At 37.9% G+C, this 21,155-nt stretch overlaps 1 protein-coding gene across 47 annotated transcripts in view; it reads left to right on the forward strand.

The window, feature by feature from the left end:
• Positions 1 to 21,155, forward strand: part of DLG2 (discs large MAGUK scaffold protein 2) — a 1,837,299-nt gene that overhangs the window by 1,144,815 nt on the left and 671,329 nt on the right. For 4 of the 47 annotated variants that reach the window (XM_014741830.3, XM_070274291.1, XM_003365367.5 and 1 more), the window contains exon 1: positions 2,373 to 2,722. The exons of 42 other annotated variants lie outside the window; for them this stretch is intronic. In XM_014741830.3, coding sequence (XP_014597316.1) covers positions 2,618 to 2,722 — 105 coding nt within the window. In that variant the 5' untranslated portion in view covers positions 2,373 to 2,617. Of the gene's footprint in view, positions 1 to 2,337; positions 2,723 to 21,155 lie in introns of those variants that run through there. One more of the 47 variants, XM_070274286.1, reaches the window with a different exon arrangement.

A 21,155-nucleotide genomic window follows, 5' to 3' on the forward strand; every position in this document is an offset into this window, starting at 1 on the left:
AGGTGTGAGAAGAGTATCATTGAATTTCTGCACATCAGTGCTCTAAGAATTGGTTAAAGCTAAGATTGCTTAGCATTAGGTATAGGAAGCTGCTGAGTTTTCATTCAAGAATAGCCTTGGCTCCAGGATAAATCAGAATATTGAGCTTTCTTGGTGTTGTGTTCCTTCCAAACTAACCAGTAATGACCTCTACTTTCCCATTCTGTGCCTTTGCTCTACCCTTCTGTCCCCAGGAATGTCCCCTACCTATCTCTACATGTCCAAATTTTACCCTAACTTCAAGCTTTAGCCAAGTGAGGCTGCCCTAATTTTCCCAATGGATGCAATTTTTCTTTTTGCTTGTTTTGTGAGTAGTATATACTACCTCTTTTATGGCACTTACCTTTTTTTAACTTGTTTTTTTATTATTTGTACCCATGTATCATCCCTTCAATTAGACTTTAAGCTCCTTAAAGACAGAATCAACGTCTGACATATCCATTTGCCCATAGAATAGTCAAAAAGTATAGACATAGGAGATGATTGATATGTTTGTTGGATAATGAATAAATGAATGAATGCATGATTACAATGGCATTTTCTTGTGTAGAGGTTCTACATGCAGAAACTGTGGATTCTCTATCCTTTTCCAAAGAGTAAGGAAAGGAGGCTCTTTTTAGGAGATACTACTTAAATGAAAGACTGAAGGGACCCGATGAACAGGAGAGAAAAGTCCGAGGCATGATAGAAGACCCAGGGGTTGGGGTCTGGGATAATGATGAACATTTACTCAAGGAGTTCAGAAAAAGATTGGCTGGAATTTTGGAGGACAACTTAGAAAACAACTTTTTATTTTCCTGTTGTTTGCTGAGAAATGCAGAACATTTACTAGTGGAGGAATATTTTCTGAAGGTTGTGGGCTGGCTGGTCGACAGTGCTTGAGGAAGAAGCATGTGGCTGGGGCAGATGGGCTAGTAGAAGGACAGGAATGAAGGCAGAGGAGGGACTGTGGGTGTGAGCTGAACAGAAGAACACCATGAATGAGAAACAGAGAAGGTTGGTTGAACTGATATTGAAAAACAAACCATCTAATGGCAATAGCCTTATGGTGTATACTCATGAAATATTAAAGAAAAACCATCTCCTTGTAAATTAGCCCAGGTAGAAATTTTAAAAGATTAATTTTACTTGCAATTCCACCAATTCAAAATTGAAAAGTAATTGAGATAAGAAGAAAACTTTGCTGGTATCAGCCTTTGAGACTTTCACACCACAAGGTCATTAGTATAAATGAATCCACCATCACCAAGGTACAAATGCAGAAAAACTAGGTAACCCAAATCATGCAGCTCTTCTAAAAATAATACAGCAAAAATCCTTCATTTATGTTATCAAACTGTTGTCTACAGTTTGTACTTTGTTTTATCCTCTTTGCATTTTCTAGGTCAATTAAAAGCACAGTTTATTCATTATGCTGTGTTGCCCTCAGCTTACCCCTTACCTCTAGAAATTCTTGAATTAATATCCCCGTTGTTGGCTGTGTGACTAGCCCTGAGAGTAAAGGTTCCTTTGGAACTTCTAAGTGCTGGGCAGCCTATGTGCTACATTACCCACTACCTCGACAGTCCCACGGAGACTGCAAGGGACTGGTAGAGCCTCATCTCACTTTGTGGGCTCCTGTCTTAGGTGAAAGAACACTCAGAATATGTTACTATATTCTGTTGTTCAGACTTGATTTAGTGCTTATACTAGCCTTTTGGTAGTGTGCAAAGGGTGCAAGCAATTTCTTTAGAATTAACATGTTCCAATTTTGTGCAGCCCACTCTCAGGTCCCAAGAATATTTAAAGGCTTAATTCTCCTGGCATTATTCATGTGAATTCTACCTAGAACAAGAAATAAGTGTGACCTTTATCCAAAACATAAGACAACAGAAAGGTCTTCTAATTACTCTTAAATTTTAAGATAAACAATTGACTGCATTTTATACTCAAGAACTTTCTGGCTAGTCTTTAGAGATACTCCCAGATAAACAACTTTGTAACTACTAAAGGCAGTAATACTCCAGGATGAAAAAATATATCACATCTAGATCTTAAGTGAACTGAGAGTAGAGTTAGACATATTAAATGACACTGTGAGAATGCATGTATATAGTTGTATTTCTCACACAGCAGACAAGTGTTGACACCTGCGTAAGTACATACATGTGTGTATGTAACCCATTCCGTTCATTTTACTACTTTTCACAAGCTACTCAAATTCTAACTCCCTAGCCTGCCACCCAAATCTTCTGGTGGAAATATTCTTTCACATCTCTCTCCCTCCTACTTCTTTCCCCCCACACACTTATGGTATGTGCAGTTTCGCCAGACCCGTGTAAAGACAGGGGAACACTGATGGGATTGCTTTTCACAAGTGTGGGAATGAAAATCCTTCCCAATGAAAACATCTGTCTCTGTTCAAGTCATGCCCAGTTATCCCCCAAAAGAAATGTTCTGATTAACTTTTTTTTTAAGTCTTAAGATAGCAGTTTGTGTAGCAGATCTAATTAAGAAGTTTATGTAACAGATCTGCGGGGTTTTTTTCCTTCTTCAACTGGGTTCTTTGAGCTCAGTTTGAGTGTTACTAGCTTTCACCATGCAACGGCCAAGTACTTCCCGAGCTGAAAATTATCAGCTTTTGTGGGATACTATTGCTTCCTTGAAACAATGTGAACAAGCTATGCAACATGCATTCATTCCGGTAAGGAAAATTTCCTTCTGTTTTTCTAGGGATTCTTTTATCTTTCTCCTTTTTTCCTTTTATAACTATAGATAAGTAGTATGTATTCTATGCACTTAAAGATGTGGTATCTTCCCTGTAGTTCTTGTTTGGGATAAATATATGTCTGTTTTTTCTCTGTATGAAATCTGAATTCTTAAAATGGCCAAACATGGATCAGTAAGAAAGAGTAAACAGTGGTTCAATGAAAATAGTAATTTTTAATAGTAACATGTACTAAAGAAAGAGCACAAGATTGATATTCCTCATATGAATATTCAAAACAGCTTACAGATTGTATTTTCTGGTTGGTTCCCCCAAAACTACTTAGATTGGCTTGAATATCTTTTGTAATGGGTTTGATACATAGATCAAGAAGCCAAAAGTTAGTTCTTATATTTTGATTCTTTGCTTATCCAAGTAAAATCCACTGTAAAAGCTCTCTTGAAAAATGTGACTGTTCCCGTAGTAAACTAGTAATGCAATGCTTAGAGATTATAAAAATGATAGAAGTGTATAGATATAGAAAGTGAATTAATAAGTGAGTCAGTGTTGTGTTTCATATTACAGAAATAATGTCTGTGCTTATAATTATCCTACCAGAGGAACCAGGCTGGCTGCATTTCATAGGCTGAGATGAGATAAATGGGACTTGGAAGAAGAGTATTAAAATATTTGATTCTTTAATTAGATCTATTTTGAAGGATTGAGATAACTATTAACAATAAGACAATACTCTTAAAAATAAATCCCTGTTAAAAGTTATTTGGAATACCTTAAGAAAAACGTTATTTATAACATAGAAACTCAAACATGTATACTTCTTTCAATAGTTGGAATAAATCTTCTTTGAAATTCAAATTGTTTTCAAGTGACAAGTTAGATGCTGTTATATTTTTCTCTATAACTTCTGAATCACCTAAATGTTTCAAAGACTGTGCTACTTTTAAAGTTCTCATTAAATACTATTTTCTAATTGGATCTCTGTAAGTAGACCTTGATTGCTAAAGACATGAGACATATAATTTTTGCAAGAAGTTTAAAAAACTAATGGTGGACAGCTCCCTAAATCAGGCTAAGTTACAGTGATTCTACTTTGAACCGGAATCTGATGTGTATAGTTTGCTTCTCCTGTCTTTTTAAAACTGCTCTCCTTTGTTTTATCAAGGAGAGTATGATTTTCCTTGTGAAGCTCAAGTATCTTTTCCTTTCTGGAGCTTTCTCTGGCCAGGCAGTTATTTTCTCCCTTCTCAGTTCCTTGCATGCACCTCTGATTTATCAACTAACATATTTTACCATAAAGTGTTTTCTTCTGTGTCTCTCTAATTATATTGTAACTTCTTAGAGTGAAGGAGAAAAGAAAAGTAAGTTGGAGAAAGGAACTAACCTTTATTTATTTTCTTATTGTCCTGTCTTGAACTCCTTGAATATAGGATAACTATTCCCAGGGTCTAGCACAGTGCCTGGCACAACAGAGAGTACTTGGTGAGCATGTGAGAATGAATGAAATCAACTCCTGAGAGTCTCTAATTCCAGCATCTCCAGTTAACACATGGCAGTTTTCATCACCAGCTTTGTCTATACTGATCTCATGAAATTATTTCTATTCAAATCCATCTGGAGAAAATAATAAACCTTGACTAAAGCATTGCAGTGGGATGATGGTGGGAGTAGTAATGTGTTAGTGTAGCGGATAGACCTTTATGGGAAAAAACAGGCTTGGGTTTAATTCCTGTACTCCGTGGGCTACTCTTCTACTCTAGCATCTGTGCCCAGTTCCCCTACTGCACACATTCATGTAGACCTTTCCTTTTATTTAGATTTGCTTTATTTTGACTGCTCCAAATATTTTTCAGAAGATATTGGGAATTTGCCAGTCTCTCAAATTTTTTCCAAGTTTTGCATTAAATGTGTCATTATATCATCATAATTTTATGAGGACTGCTTTTAGAAAACATAGCCATTATTAAAATATTACTATTGGTTGAGGATAATTCTGTTTAAATTGAGCCTCAAGTTATTTCTTTGTCAGAAAATATACTTTAGATCTCAGAAAAAGGGCTCCATTTATTCCGTACTTTATGTACTTTTCAAACCCAATGATATGTATTTCATATACACACACATATTTATACACACACATGTGCATACATGGATATATGGCATTCTTGCCTAATGATACTCTTCATTATTTAGGATATCTAAATAAATCCTAAAATATACATATCTCTACCATGCTGTGTTTAGCATATTACAGACAAACTATGTTGACTCAATCAGTTGCTTCCTTTAAAATAAACCTGGGTCTCTTTTAAAATAAAGTACTTGGAAAGAAATAATGTGTAGGAAGTATGCACACACATTGATGTACCTGATCTTAGGGAAACTGTCATGAAAACTTCACAAGCAGGTAAATGGTATCTGTGCATGTCCTGTGAGTGTGGATTCCTAACACATCATTAGAATCCAGAATCACCTAGATGGTCTGGATCATCTCTCACACATATAGTAAGGTATAGATCACAAATAATTTTTCAGTGAGTGCAGTTCTGTGGACTAGTAATAAACTTGACATAAAATCTTAAGTCATAATACACTCTACCCCAGAGAACCTTCTCATACAGCCTAACATTCACCTTGGTGAGAGGAAACTTAAAGAAGCTGATACCTGGATAGTGTATTGCCCAAAACAGTCTGCAGAAAGAAGGAAGCCAAACTATGAAGTCCTTCAAAGTTTCAGTTTGATTTCACATAAGAGAACATGACCTATAATGATGAGGTAGAGATCAAATATGGACTCTCAAGCAGGTTCATCTGCTTGACCCAAGAGCCCTGAGTATAAAACAGCAACACAGAATTTCCCGTATCTTTAGCATAAGTGCTGGCTGGTGTAAGCTCCTAAATATTTATTGAATGGATGAACATTAAAAAGCTCTCTCATGTAGTTTCATAAATTGATTCCATCATCAGAGTTTGAGAGCAAATTTCTAGACAGCAGTATCTTTGGTTATCAGTCAAATCAAAGGCTTTGCTGTCTTATTTTTCAAGTGAGTGATATCCTTGTAAAAACAGTTCCATAATTAGTAGTTTTTTCCACAATGACTTGCCTGTGTTTCTATTAACTTACTAGTTCATTCATTTCCCTAACATTTTATTGAGCCACTGCTATGTTCCAGGCATGGTCCTAGGCATAGGACAAAGACCTGAAGGTGCACTTCATCTTCTTTGTGACACTGTCACTTTGGAAGGTAGACTGCAATACCCCTTGCTGAAATGGTGGCCCACTGTCTTTTGCTGCAATGTACAAAGTTGACTTTCCTTATGCTGCTAGTCTTCAGGCTTGGGTTAGATCTAATGTGAATGTCATGCAGCTTTCCAAGCATTTGGAAAGATACTAAAGTGAGTTAATCAGCACAACCCCTGATGAAACTACATGGAATTCTGCCCATGAGGAATTTTCAGAGGGACACAAAAATCACTCTAACACCAGATACAAAGTGTTGAGTTCCCTAAGTACCCATCAATTACCATAAAAATTAAGAAAAGGAGCAACCTTCATGGAAGGGCATCTCAGCTGAGTTTTGAAGGTTAAATAAAATTTTAACATGTGATGATGTGATGATGGAGGAAGAGAACATTCCAAGTGGAAGGAACAGTAAAGGTACTTACTAGTTGAGTAAATGTGGTCTATTTTCCCATCTGCTCATTCATTCAACCAATACTTATTAAATACCTTTTGCATTTCAGAAATTGTATAATATTCCTGGGCATATAACAATAAATATGACAAGCTCAAACCCTTCCCCGAGGGCATTTACTTTCTAGTGGAGGAGACAAACATTAAATAAACAGTTACACATATATCTCTATTGCATTCTTTAATGCCATCCTTGAGAGTTGTCTATAGCATTTCTCACAATTGCAATTCAATATTGCACATACATGCCTACAGATAGACATCTATTATCAGAATAGTGTAGCAACTGTAGATATTTTACAAAGCCACTAATAACAAAACAAATAAAACATTCTTTTCCAAATATTTTTTAGTCTTAAAATACACATTAATTTCTTTAACAAACAACTAGTAGCCCTGTCTGACACATCCCAGGCTTAATACTTGTAGTATAAAAGTGATAGTATTTGTTGAGCACCTATTTTATGTCATGTGCTGTTCTAAGCACTTCACACATTATTTCACTCAATTCTGTCAGCAACTCTCTGGTGTGAGCACTGTCATCTTCATTTTACAAAGTTTACAGAGGTTAAGTAAATTTCCCATGATGGCATAGCTGATAAATGGAAAGGCCTGCCCTTAGAATGAATTCTCTGACTCCAGAGCCCATTTTCTTAATGGGTTCACTAGAATAAGGAGAAAACCACTGAAACCAAAGCAATTGTAACAGTGTGATAGAAGCGGGAATCAAGGGATGTGCAAACTACAGTATATGCAGCAAGGTGGGAGTGAGCCATCTGCTTGGAATGGAGGGGAAAGATGATTAAGGAAGACTGAAAAGTGGAGAGAAGTCTTGAGATGGCATAAAATAGGGGTTTATCAGATGAAGGAGGTGAGTAAGGATGAAATAGTAGATGCAAAGGCACTGAGGCGTGAAAGAACAGTATGGAATGGGGGCTAGTTATTAACTTTCCCCAAGTTCTGATCTTCCTCTTTGAGTGTTAGGAAATAAGATCGGAAACAACAAGGATGAGAGTTGGGTCATTCATTTAAGATCAGGAATCCTGCAGGCCAATCAGAAAAGAAACACTAAATAATTCAGGCCCAGACTAAGGCACTGGAGCCTTAGAAGAGAATCTCCAGTGAGAAAGAGATGGTTTTTAGACACCTGGCTTCATTACCCCTGCTATATATGACCTGGCCAACAGATGAGCACCTATCTGTGCCTAAAACTGAGGACATATGCCCAGAGAAGTAGAAAAAGCTTGTGCAAAAATCTAAAAGAATGAAACAAATGTAGAAGGATAAAAGGAAATGAGAAACCACATACTCCAGAAAAAAGATACAGAAGAGTGGCAGGAACAATGAGAGGCTGGGCGAGGCTGAACTGTGGACTTGCTGCATCCCTCAGAACTCCCAGTTCTTAGTTCCTGTCCGTCAGGTGGCTAACCTGCTGTGCTTCCTCCCCTTTTAACTTAATAAGTTCAAATTTTGCTTAAGCTAGTGCAAGTGACTTTCTATTCCCTGCAACCAGAAAACCTTAACAAAGACAAGGCTGGTTAGAGGCTAGTGGTCTAGGGACAAGACCCAGCCCTGTAAGAAAAGGCAGAGCAAGAGCTGGAGAGAAGGTGAGCAAATCAGCTGAGCACACTAAGCTTCAAGGGGAAGTCCTATCCTTCAAGACTCAACTCACATCCCTTTCAACAAGACTTCCCTTATCCCTCATAACCACATGACATTCCTTCTCTCTCATTATTTCAACCCTGATTAACACTCCTTGAAGATAAATAAGAGTAGGGAAGCTGCTTACATATTGCTTTAATCTACATTTTCTTATTTAATCATCACAATATCAACATGAAATAGCCCCAATATTATTATCTCCATTTCAGAGGATCAGTGGAGTCAGGTAGCTTGTTTAAAATCATTTGACTGTAAGAGCAGGAGAAAACCCAGGCCTTCTGACTCTAATCCCAGCTGCCTCCTTCTTCACCCCCCATGGTACTTTGCCCCTATTTCTCTTGTGATATTTCTATGCTTTGTATTATAAGCATTTGGGGGATTTCTCTCATTTCCACATGACTCTGTAAACTCCTTGTAGGGCAAAATCATGTACCTCTTCCTACTTTCTGCATTTCCAAGTACAGTGCCTTAAATATATGTTTGCTAAATAAACCAGTATGGGCTGATTAATACTTAAAATGTGAGAACTTAGGCAGCAATGAGATGATAATGAAGAAATAATCCTTCTTGTCTCAGATACATCCTTAAAACTGTCTCCTCAGCTCCAGCATCACTTCCACCGACTCTGCCTCCAGTCCCTGGATGTTGAGTTAGAGCCATCGTAAACTTAGGTCTACTCTGAATAGGATTTGTTCAATGACAAGTTTCAGTCCTAGTTCATGGTGTTCCAAGTGTGTCTTGTCCTTTCTGGATTCTAAATATTGCTTGACTCATCATCCTCAATCATGTTGGATTCATTTCTCTATTTCATTCCTGTTAGCCTCGCTTTGCATTTCTGTCTAGTAATACCCCACTTTTTAGTCTATTTCCTTCTGAAGGAAATGAACAAGGCTATTAATGGAATTCCTATTAGTAAAGGAATAAAGATGACACTTAATCTATAGAGATGTTCGACCTAAGGGGGAAAAATAACTACATCAGAAGCGACCTGGATAATTGCAACAGCCTGGGACTGCATGAACATTTGCAGATTTCTCGTAAAATGGAATGAAATTGTTGCTTTTGTTTTTAAACGAAAAGCAAGAGCTTGCCATCTTTTTATCTTCCTCTCTTGTGAACTTTGCATTTTCTTTGACTGCTGTTCCTGTGATTCCTGTGCATAAGCATCTGGAGTCCATGAAAAATTAACGCCAGGTGCAGGATGCCTTCTTTTTATTCCAATATTGCGCATTGTAAAATGTTTGTATTGGCTCATCAAAATAGGGTACTGGCGCAGATACATGTTACTGTACCATAGAGTAAGCTCATCTTCTGCCACTCCCACTTTCCTCACCCACTCCGGAAATTGCAAAAATAGGACCCAAAACATTTTTGTTACAGAACGGAAAAGTAGACAGTTGTTCAGAGGTAATAATAGCAATCCTCCTCCAAGTAGCAAGCAAAATTAAAACACACACACACACACACACATCAAACCCTCAAAACCTTTAATGAGCTAATACTAGATATGTTGCACTCTTTTAAGTTTCATTCAGATGTTTTACTTAGCAGGAAGATGACCAAGAACAATGGATTTTCTAATGTTTATCTTGTGTAGAGACCGGAACATATATTGTATTAATGCTTTTACTAATGCCGCTGCGGAGACTACCACTACACTACTGTTACTACCTACTTTCCTTATAGTGACCTCTCTTGTTACAATTTTCAAAGCAGTGTAAACTAGATTCTTTCTGATTACAACTTTGCAAGGTAAGCAAGGCAGGTTTTAATATTGCCACACTATTTGTAAGAAGATTGAAGTTCAAAGAGTTGAAGTGGCTGGGATCAGAAGTGATTAAGTAGTAAGACATAATCTAGTAGGACTAGAATCTCAGTCTAGCACACTTTTGCTCTGACTCAGAATTTTAGCTACTTGAAAAATCCAAGTCCGAATCCCTTGCTCTACCCCTTACTGTCTTGGGCAATTGTCTCACTTCTCCAAGCCTCAGTTTAATCCTCTGAAAAATTATATATTATACAGATCTTTTTAGGGTTGTTTGCAGTTTAAATAATACAGTGTGAGTTAAACCCTCAGCACAATGGCTGACCAAAGAAAGTACCCAGTAAGGGTTGCCATTATTAATGTTGCTAACTTTTAATATCTCAAATGTATCTTGTTATAAATTGCATAGTGTTTTTTAATTTAATTTTTGTTGAGTTAATTGCATAGTGTTTTTATATATGATTCCATTTGCTTCTTGAAGAAGCACATGAGTTTACTAAATAATAATTTATAATCTATCTCCATTGTTACATGAACAAGAAGTGTCAGAGCAGTTAAATTAGTTGACTAAGATCATGTAACTGAGGAGAAATGTATCAAATCTCTGTCAGATGACCCAAATCCTAAAGTCTTTTTATTGCTATTTTTATTATATTCAAAATTAGGTTAGTATTAAAATCAGGAATCATCTAATCCTTATTTATAGTTGGATGAAAGCATAGAAATAATTTAGAGTGACCTGACCAAGTTCTTCAGGGGCACAGCCATCCCTAGAAGCCTCATCTGCTGACTCCAATTGCAAGACTAGGAGGTGCTCATCCTGTAACATAAAAGTATAATGTGTAAAGGTTTTTGTCGAGTTAGAATGGGTAAGGAGAGATCATGAGATATAAGGTTGCAAACATTATATTCCTAAGGAAATTATCATCTCCATTCCAGTTGGTTGGGGAAATCCTTTACAAAACAAATGAAGGTTCCAGTTTGTCTGAGTTTACAATTCCAACGGACAAGTGGTCTGAGGGAACAGAGGAGAGTCAGCCTGGAACCATCATTTCACTCTCCAACTTGTGACAGAGTCCCCATGCACCAGAAAACGACCTCGTCTCTGTCTTCTTTCTCTTCCTTTCATTTTTCTTTCTTACTGTTTCCCTCTCTCTCCTGTAGCCCACAGAAACAGATGATATTCCTCCATCTTTACTCTGAAATACACAGTTATAGCATTATCCCATGCCCAGTAGGGGGTAAATTGGTAAGCAGTCCCCTTGCTTTGCAGAGTAACTGAAGGAAAGAAAGCCATCGGAAAACTGAGAAACCAAGAGTGATAGACACACTGCCACTCTGGGAAGCTAGGGCAGCTGTGGGGCTAGGAACTGGTTGGCATTTTGGACCTAGAGATTTGTAGGTTCTTGGCTGTGGAACAAAGAGTTCATTGCCTCGTCAATGACAGTATACAAACACATCTGCAGAATATATTCTCTGACATCATCAAATGCTAGCAGTATTTAGCCAACTTCTATTTTTCTAGTCCCCATTCACTTCTCCTTTTTATTTATTCTCCTTCCATGTTTTTTCTCATTGAAAATGATTCCAAATAGCAAATTAATTTTGAAGAAAAAAATGTGTAGAAGGGAGATTGGTAGACTTGTAGATATTATCGTAATGTAAAATAAGGGAAATGGAATTAAAATGTTCTCTGCTCTGTTCCTTCTGCATCCAAGGCCAAGTGCCATTTTTTAGAGGCAGGTCTTGAAACATCTTCCAGACCTAACATGGAGGTGAGTACATTAGAGATTACTAATGGTTTTAAAAAGTAAACAAAACTCACACATCCTCTTCGTCTCTCTCCTTATCATTTCCTGTCATACAAAGGAACCATTCTAGATTTGAAATATTTTAACACTTTCTCCATGACTTCACCTGATATGTTTTAAGCTTTGAGTGTGTGATCTATTATCAAATTATGATTGGTAAAAGAAAAAGTGAAAGCAGAGTTTAGATGTTAATTAATTTTTCCTGGAGTTAAGACTTATAGAACATGGAGAGAAGCAAGGATGGAAGAAAGAGTTGGTGATAATTTTCTGCTTCACTTCAAATCTTTTTTACCCTTTAATATAGAATAGAATTCTTTGCCACTAATTGAATGGTCTTGAGGCCAGAAAATTAACTGATTCAGAAGAAAAACAAAATATAGGCTATAAACATAGAGCAAGAAGATCATAAATGGATTTTTGAGGTGCCTTGTCTAAGACATATGGAACCTTATCCTTTAGCCAATTCATTAGAAGCCACTTTGTATCATTGTTCTTTTTCCAATTTCCAATTTTCCAAAGTTTCTTTCTGACTTTTGTATTATTTCTGCATGCCTTTCTTAACATCATGCCTTCTAATTTTCCGTATCTGAATGATAAAAACAGAGATCATCATCATTTTCCAGAAGGAAGAATTGTACAGTATCCCTGCCTTCTTTCTAGTATTTCCCAGCAGGGCAAAATTTATGATGAGTGAAACCAGATCTTTGATGAGACGTGGATTCTTAAAGGTCATCCATTTCACTCTTTATTCCTCAAATATAGAAATAAATGGGGAGGCTCAGTGAATTGCCTTTTCACCCTGAGTTACTGAACTTACTGGGTCTAAAACTGAGATCTTCTGATTCCCAGTCCAGCCATTTTTATACCAGGTACATAATCCCTCAACTGGATTGTTGTGACTTCCAGGGAGATAGAGTGCCTGATTTTTGATAGCTGTGCAGGAACTATCTGAGATGTCAAGTTGACTCCATTATAAACAACTTAAAACATTATTTTTATATTAAAGAAAATAGATGATTATGGAGTAAAAACAGCTACATAAATTTTTAAGATAAAACATGAGACCTCAAATAAATGGCTAATTTTGGGTGAATCTTTTGGGATATGTCTTCACATTCATTTGAAAAGTGTGAGATATGCTTAGGATGCCATTTTGCTTTTTTCATTATATTCGAATCCTTAGCTTTTCACCAAATACTATGCTTCCTCCCACCTCTCCGACTTCTGAAGTGTACAGTGGGAGAGTAAGTTAGGGCAGGGAGCATTTCCAGCAGCTACCTTCCTTGCTCCACACAGGGTGATGATATGACAAGAATATGGATTTGGAGTCAAGAAGGGTGAGCATTGGCTCCACTAGTTATTAGTCTAGTGATCCTGGGCAAGTTGTGTTACAGGTTCATGCTTCACTTTCCTTATTATACAAAAAGCGTAATTATAGCATAAAATCTATAGACTTGTAATGAGGAGTAGGAAAAAGTGAACATAAAGGACCAGCATATGGTAGGCATAGAGGAGTATTTCTGCTTATAACTTTCCTTAATTTACATGCTGTGGTTCAAAATAGCATGGTCTGCAGTGCGTGACAGGCTCCAGATGCTAACACATTGACACCACCAGGCAGTGTGTTACAAGAGCTAGTCATTAGAGGGCAGCATGCAATTACCCCTTTCTACCCATTTCACCTAATCTGTTGCCTCCTGTGTTTCTCATGCATCTTATGTCTTCATGCTGTTGCTCTAGTTCCACAGGTCTAAAAATCCCCTATTAACAAATGTCTTTTGAGTATATTGTATGTCATGCACTGTTAGGAGTGTAGGTAGGGGCAGCTGGTGAAGAAATGAAGTAAGATGAGGGCCCTGTCCCCAAAATGGTGACAATTTCAGCAAGAAGATACAGATATCATACATGAACCACATAGCCATCCAAACGTGTAAGAACAGAAAGAAACATTCCTTAAGGATGTCTAGGCTTGGTGCTTTCATATAACTTCTTTCCTTTAATATTTATAATTCAGTGTGAACTAAAGCAGTACAAATAATGAATGCTTGCAAATTTGGAGTGCAGGATGGATAGATTGAGACCTGCAGTGAGGACTTTCATGGAGAGTAGGAGACTTGAGATCATCCTTGCAGGATGGATAGAATTTGGTTAGGTAGATAAGAGAGGGGACCGCGATTGATTCAGGATGTGGGAGAAGGAAGAAATGTAAAAAGTGACCTTATGGTAGGCATGAGCAAGGTGTGTGCTTGGAGTATAGAGAGTCCTGGCCTCATGGAAGAAAAAGAGAGAAACTAAATAGCAATCATTTATTGATCACCCACTTTGTGTAGTACATGGATCAGACCTGATCCATATACTACAGAAGAAATAGGCCCCACCTTAGTCTGATAAACCAGGTTATTGATAGCTTGCTCATAATTCTGGTACCTAAGTCTGGAAAATACCACTGTACTACTAACATTATAACTCTTTGGTGGCTTAGCAAAAAGGAGCAGATGGTATCCACATGGATCTTTCCAGGAATAGCACCACATGGAGTGAATTAGTGAATTAAGTAGGTATGGTTATTGTGGCATGGGGCATACTGACTAAACCACATCTGAGATTTGAGCTAATGACTCCGTTTTTTGTGCGATCTTCAGAGAGCATTTGTACAAATAAAGCAGTTGGCTTTGTAAAAGCTCACTGTGAATCAGTGGGACTTGTGGCATCATGGACTAATGGGAAAAAGCAAGGGATTTAAAGTCAGAAAACATGGGTTTGAATGCCAGCTTTGCTTTTCTCTAGCTGTCTGACTTTGGGAAATTCACTGAATCACTCTGAGCCTCTATTTTGATCTGTAGACATGGGAAAATTCCACCAGTCCCTCTGGGGTTCTCTAAAGAGTAGACAAGAAAGCACAAATAAAAAGCTTACCATATTTCCAGGCACACAGTGGGTACTGGCTCAGTCAGTGTTAGTTCCCATCCCTCTTCCTGTGGAATTAAATGACCTAATGTGTGTGGACACAATTTCTAAGTTATAAAGCATGGTATCAGTGGTCAATCTAATATAACTACCAATTTGAGCTTCAATGATGATCTGCAGACTTAGTTTTGGTGAGTCATGTATTTTAGTCTTTTATGCTAAGTGCAAAGAGGTGTATGGAGAAGGGTGCAGGGCAGAGGTCTGAAGAATCTTCATAACTTAAAGTTCAAGCCATTTTTATCTCTTCTTCCAAGTGGAATTGATTCTCGAGAAAACTTATAAGTTAAAGAAAACTCTCTGATTCCAGCTCTCCCCTTTCTGTGCCTCATTCTTCAGACTGCCCCATCTGCACTGGGGATAAGGTAGTACCCAACTCAGTCTATCCGAGGTCCTCAGGATATCATTCATTTTCTGCAAAATATCACATTACTTTGTATTTTAAAGGAGGATCAAGCAGACATGTTAACACTTCAATACAAAGAGAAGAAATACTGTTGGTTGTTTTTCAAAGATCACTGATAGAATTTGTGTTGATTAGAACAGACTTCTGGATACTTATCAAATCTTAATAGAGAGCAGAAGAAAATGTTTTGCAGTTGTAAAGAGTTACCCACTTTGGAATCAGACTAACCAGTTTGACTCTTGGCTCTGCTGTTACCTGCTGGATATCCTTGGGCAAGTAATTAACATCTCTGTGCCTCAGTTTTCTATAAAGTGAGGATAATATTATTTTTATTATTAAGAGAATTCAGGCAAGCAGAATTGAATTGAGTTCAAACCAAGCATGAATCTGCCATTCTTTCTTCCTATTTTCTGAGCTAGGCTGGTGGTAAGCTAGGTAGGTAATCATTTGTGCATTTTATTAAGTGCTAGGGAGAGAGAACAAGGTCTTAGCTTCCTCCAGAGTTGCTCCCTTGGGACATCCTGCCATAGCCGTTAACCTATAGTTAAGCCTTGCCTAGCCAAGCCTCTGGCACTCACACTGTTCACAGACACACCCACTCGTTATTGCCTCAGAGTCCTCACCTGTGAAGGGGTAGCCCCTGTGTCACTGCAGAGTGAGAGCAAACCAGGTGACAGGCCAGGACCACTTGGTGCTACTATTTGTGATGACTCAGAGCTGTACTGGCTCGAACTGTGCCCACCTGATTGTTCTTTTGGAGAGAGAACATGAAGAGGAAAAGAAAACCCAGGAAAGCAAAACGTAACCACAGTGATAAATAAAATAACCTTACATCTATAAAACGCTTCTCTTTCACTTCACATACATTGTTTCTCCAGCTAATTTCTTGGGAAATAGGTTAACTGGAAAATAGCATTGTCCCATTTTTTAAGTGGGGGTTTGCAAGAGATTAAGGGACCTAAAAACCCTCTGAGAATTGGGGAATTGAATCTGAGTCACTATGGTGAGAAATTTCTCTTCAGACGTGAAAGAGAAGCTAGCAACTTTCAGGGCAGAAAATAACTGCATTTTCAGCCTGCTAGCCTGAAAAAACTCAGGAGAGGGAATCAAGAGATGGTGATGGTTACTGGCAAGGGTTCTAGGGCTAGAAAGGCAAGGGTTTGAAAGCTGGTTGTAGTACCTCTTAAGTTTGTGACCTTAGGCAAATGACTTAGCCACTTTGATCCTCCCCTTCTTTTTTCTTTCTTTCTTTAAAAATGAGAACGATAATGTTTTCTTTAGAACCTTTTGAGAATTAAATGTATTAATGCATCTTAAGTATTTATCACAGCCCTTGGATTTTAATAATCATTCAATAAATGCTGAATATTTTATTGTTGATATTCTTCTTGTTGCTATCTTGTCTTCAGTGTCAGTACTAAATAATTGTGAGATCTGGGACATACCACTTCCATTCTGTCTCCATTTTTATATTTGTAAGATGAAAGAATAGATTAAATGATCTATTAGGTCGCAGCTTTAAAGTTTTCTGACTCTAGAGTGTATTTGTTCTTCATATTTTGTTTTTGCTCTCTTGTACAACAAGCAATATGTCTTTAATCTGTCATTTACCCCAAATTTTCTTTGGAGCTTACTCAAGAAAGTCCTGATTTAGTCACTCTGGGTATTCCTGGGCCATTAGCCTTCTCCTGTCATGCCTCTTGTGGGCCTGCTCATATGATGTACTGGGGCCCAGTAACTGGACCAGAATGAGGAGGGGAGGGTTCTGGCACTAGCCAGGATCAAGGTGGATAAATCTAATTAGGCTTTGAGCTGGCCTCTGAGTTGTTGATGAGCAGTAAAAATTAGAATGCAAAGAATTCCGGTAAAGTCTGATTCCACTTTGAGAGGCAAGAGAACATGATTGTCAAGAGCACGGACCCTGAGTCAGACTGTTTGGATTTGAAGATGATCTATTTACCACACGTGTGACTTTGGAAAGTTGCTTAACCTCTGTTTTCTCACCTGTAAACTGAGAATAAAAGTTATCTGCCTCATTGGATTATATGAGGATTAAATAAGTTAATTGATGTAAAATAAGTGTTATATAAGTGCTTGCCCTAATTATTATCCATCCCAGTGCTAATATATCAGGAGATTTAGGTGTTTCTGGGTCATAGCACCATGAGCGATTCCAGATAGTGATGATACTCAGCCAGGCAACTACAAGTTCCTGGTAAATCTTTCAAGTAGGAGGAGGACCCTGCTAATACCTAGGGATGTGGGGCTCTAGCCCAACAGATTGTAGGAAAGAAGGAGAGGAAAGAAAGGGTTTCAGGGCTGGTAGAAAACTAGAGGCAGGATATTGAAGCAGAAGGCCCCCTCTCAACCACATCACATTTTTTATTTCCAGAATGGGCCAATATGATGGAGGGTTAGGGGGAAAATCTAATACAAAATAAAATTATCCTGAGTTCACTCCTTAGCATACCAATTCATTTCAGACCTGTTTGGATATGTGGTTAGTAGCCCTAATATTCTACTTCCCTGGTTAGGATTAGCACATGGTTTGATTAGGGCTCACCCTGATGGCAGCCCTCTGTGTGAATTGTGAAGCTAAAAGACTGTTAATATGGTATCATGTAGCAGCCAATCTAAGCCAGCTAATATTTACCTTGAGGTTCTGGGATCTCCGGCTCTCTCAGTATAATCACATACACACACAAATGGACTCATTTTAAAACTTTCAGTGGTTTCTATTTTGTTTCAAGTTGTCAGGCCATACCATATGTAAAAGTCATTTATAGGGCCTGTGTTACTTCGTGCCCACTCCTTTAAGGCTGTGTTACTTCTTGCCTTGTTTAAGGCTGAGAAGATAAGCCAAAGACACTGGGCCCCCAAAGCAGCTCACATGTTATTCTTGCCATGTTTTACCTCCTGTTTAATTTGGCCTACTGAGAACCACCTACCTTCTACTTGCATGTCCCAGGTCATTTGAAATCCCTGTACAGTTCCTAGCCTATCAATGTTATTGTTCACTTCCTGCTATATCTGGGTCACTTGACTGTGTGAGTTTCTCTTCTTTTCTGCTTTGCTTCTTGAAAGTTTAGGTATAGGCAGGGACTCAGTCTTTTGACCCCTCACTGGTTAGCTTGCACTTGTCAGATGTAAGCCTCCCAGAGTGTGTTCTTTAGCTAATTGGCTACTATACCTCCCCTGCCAACACCAAACACCTTGCCTGAAGAGGCTTCCTCACTGTAGCTGGCCTGGTGACCATGTGACCATTTATATCAGCGGTATTTCCAAGATCTGGCACTTAACAAATGTCAAGAAGTAACCACATCAGTCAGAATCAATGAACTCCTTTGAAAATTTGCCTTCATTATGTCAGATTATTAATTACATTCTCTTGGTGGCAAGCAACAGAAGTTTATCTTTTACTAGCATAAGCAATGTAATTTACGTAAGATTAAAATATTTAGGTATCCCATGACATCCAAGGAGAGGAAGGTGGCTGGAATTTATGAATAACTTGATCTAATAATTTAAATTTTATCAGTATTCCCTCTGCTTGCTTCTGGCTTCTCTATGATTAGGTTTATCTTTCCCTCTTGCTATAAACTGGCTTTCTCCCCGTGGAAGAGACTGTAATATGAAAAGCAAACTATTTACATCTTATAGTTGGGTTGCCCAAGGGAGATTAATTTTCTTAAGCCTTTATGGTTTCAAAAATCCTTGCCTAGATATACATAAAGACAAGCCTTGAAGCTTCTGATTGAAAGTTTTTTTTTTTTATATTTGTTACAAATCTCTTTCTAGTTAATGAAAAGCATATTGAAGGGGGATGCTGGAGTCTGCTAAGTCACTAGTTTGATTTAGGGGTTCAATTAAAGAGGATATCTAATGTGGAGAGAGAAAGTGTGTACAGCAGGGCAGTATCAAGTGTGAAGACAGAGCTTAGAAGAAACCATCAAAGTAACCAGGGAATTGTTTTTAAGACTCAGAAACCAAACTTGATCAAACTAGGCATGGACTCACATGATTTCAAAAGTGAGAAAAGAAGCAGGAGCCAGGCTGAGCCAAGGGAAGACCTGAAATTAACATCTGGTGGGAAGAGCACACTCATGGGCCATACTTGGAATTTTACTGCACTCTGTGCTGCTACCACTTGGGATTTTTATTCTCTGCTGATATATGCTGTTGAGTACCTAAAAGATTCCAAGAAGCTTCTGAGAGAACAGTGTGGGGAGGCCTGTGAGAGTTTGGAGCAGAGCAATGGGGGATATTCAGAGAGCCTGATGTGGCAGCAGAGTGGGATAGTGTGTTATTCAGGACAGCCCACCAAGACGTCTCCTTGGCACTCACGCCAGGGAGTTGCCAATGTCAGATGTATATCTGTGTTCACACAATCCACATATCCTGTTTGTTTGTGCATTTTTAGTGATTTTTATAGATGTAGGCATTAATTGTGGCTTCTGGATCTTTTTAGCATGAGAAGGAGCAATGAGCTTTTCGCATAAGAGATTATACTTTAAGATTTACAGCCTCTACATCCTGTACTTATGAAATAACTATTATTTCGTAAAAGCTGGATATTCAAGTAACAGTGACTGGTTAAAGAAAGAAGGTGGTAGTGGATATTGCAAAAGTAGTCAGTCATGTTGGTAATATGAGAGATTTGGGGGTTATCTTAGAAATGCTCTTCAAAACTTACAGAGGTACTACTTTCCTTTATACCTTCACCTACACTTTAGAGCTACATTTAGTCAATAATTCCTTGGTATTTACTGAGTTCCTTTTGTGTACCCAAATGCTGTGAAGAATTTTAGGAAAGTACACAATCCTTGTCATTTTTTAAACCTGGAGTCTGATTGGAAAGACCAAATTTACCCATGTGAAATGGAAAATAGCAACATTAATATACAAAAGTGATACATGACATTGTATAGGAATTGGGCTTATGTATAAAATTATTATTATTTCCCAGACCACATTAATGCAATCTACAGGAGAAAAACAAAAGTAAGATGGGTTGAATGTCCCAAATCAAATCAATGCATATTTATTGATCAAATTATATTAGATAATAAAGGGAAATACAAGTATTGGGTATGATACTCAGAAAGTTTTCAGTCTAGTCAAGTAGACAAGGCACAAATGCTTTTGGGAGTTCTGGGAACCAATTAGAAAGCATAGAAGATACATCATCAAAACTAAGAAACAAACAAACAACAACAAAGTCATTAAGTCATCATCAGGTTGCTTTCAACATCTGATATGCAAGACCCTGAGGCATCTCTTGCCTTCAGAGTGGTCTTTGCTTTGCCTGGATCTTATATCATGCTCTAGCTAGAGCTCTCCAGTCACTGAAGGACTCAGGTGAGGGAGCCACCTAAGTATTGGGCTCAGAGAGCAGCTTACTGCAGAAAAAAAATGAATTTTGATGTCAGAAAGGCCAGTGTTAAATGTCAGCTCTCATTTTCCCTGAGCCTCAGTTTTCTCATCTATAACATAAGAATAGTGATAATAGTGCCACATCAGTATGGTTTGGTGGAGATTAGATGAGGATATATATGGATATCCTTATATATGCGCCAGTAATATGTATTTAATAAATGGGAATTCACAAGGTCTACTCAGTTCTCTTTAGTGCAATTGTAGACCCACCGTGCAGATATGCAGACCAGGGTCATGTTCTCAATGCCCAATGTTTGTAGTTAAAATATGTAATTTTGTTTTGTAAAATCTGCTGGATTGCCATTTGTTTTATAACTCGATTAGGATTCCATAGGCACAGATTGACATTAAAAAGCTGTTAACTCCGTTAACTCCAGAGGGCACGGCTAATGAAATGTCCCGAAAGTGGAGCACTTGCCAAAACCACTGTGTCATATAGGACAGCTCTCAATTAATCATGATGAGAGTATTTCCTCTATCTAAATGAAATCTGCAATTTGGGAAGGAGATTAAAGATCCTTCGGGGGAGGAAGGAAAAGTTGCTTTGAAAATTCTAGAAACTAGAAAATAAAGATAGATCTACTCAATATTCATGAAGTCAGATTGGTTAATGCAAACAGAGATTGCAATCTCTTATTTTCTAATGACTTGGCTTGTAGTGCTCCTCTATCAGT

The sequence above is a fragment of the Equus caballus genome, chromosome 7, assembly GCF_041296265.1.
Source record: "Equus caballus isolate H_3958 breed thoroughbred chromosome 7, TB-T2T, whole genome shotgun sequence".
In the NCBI taxonomy this organism is placed as follows: Eukaryota; Metazoa; Chordata; class Mammalia; order Perissodactyla; family Equidae; genus Equus; species Equus caballus.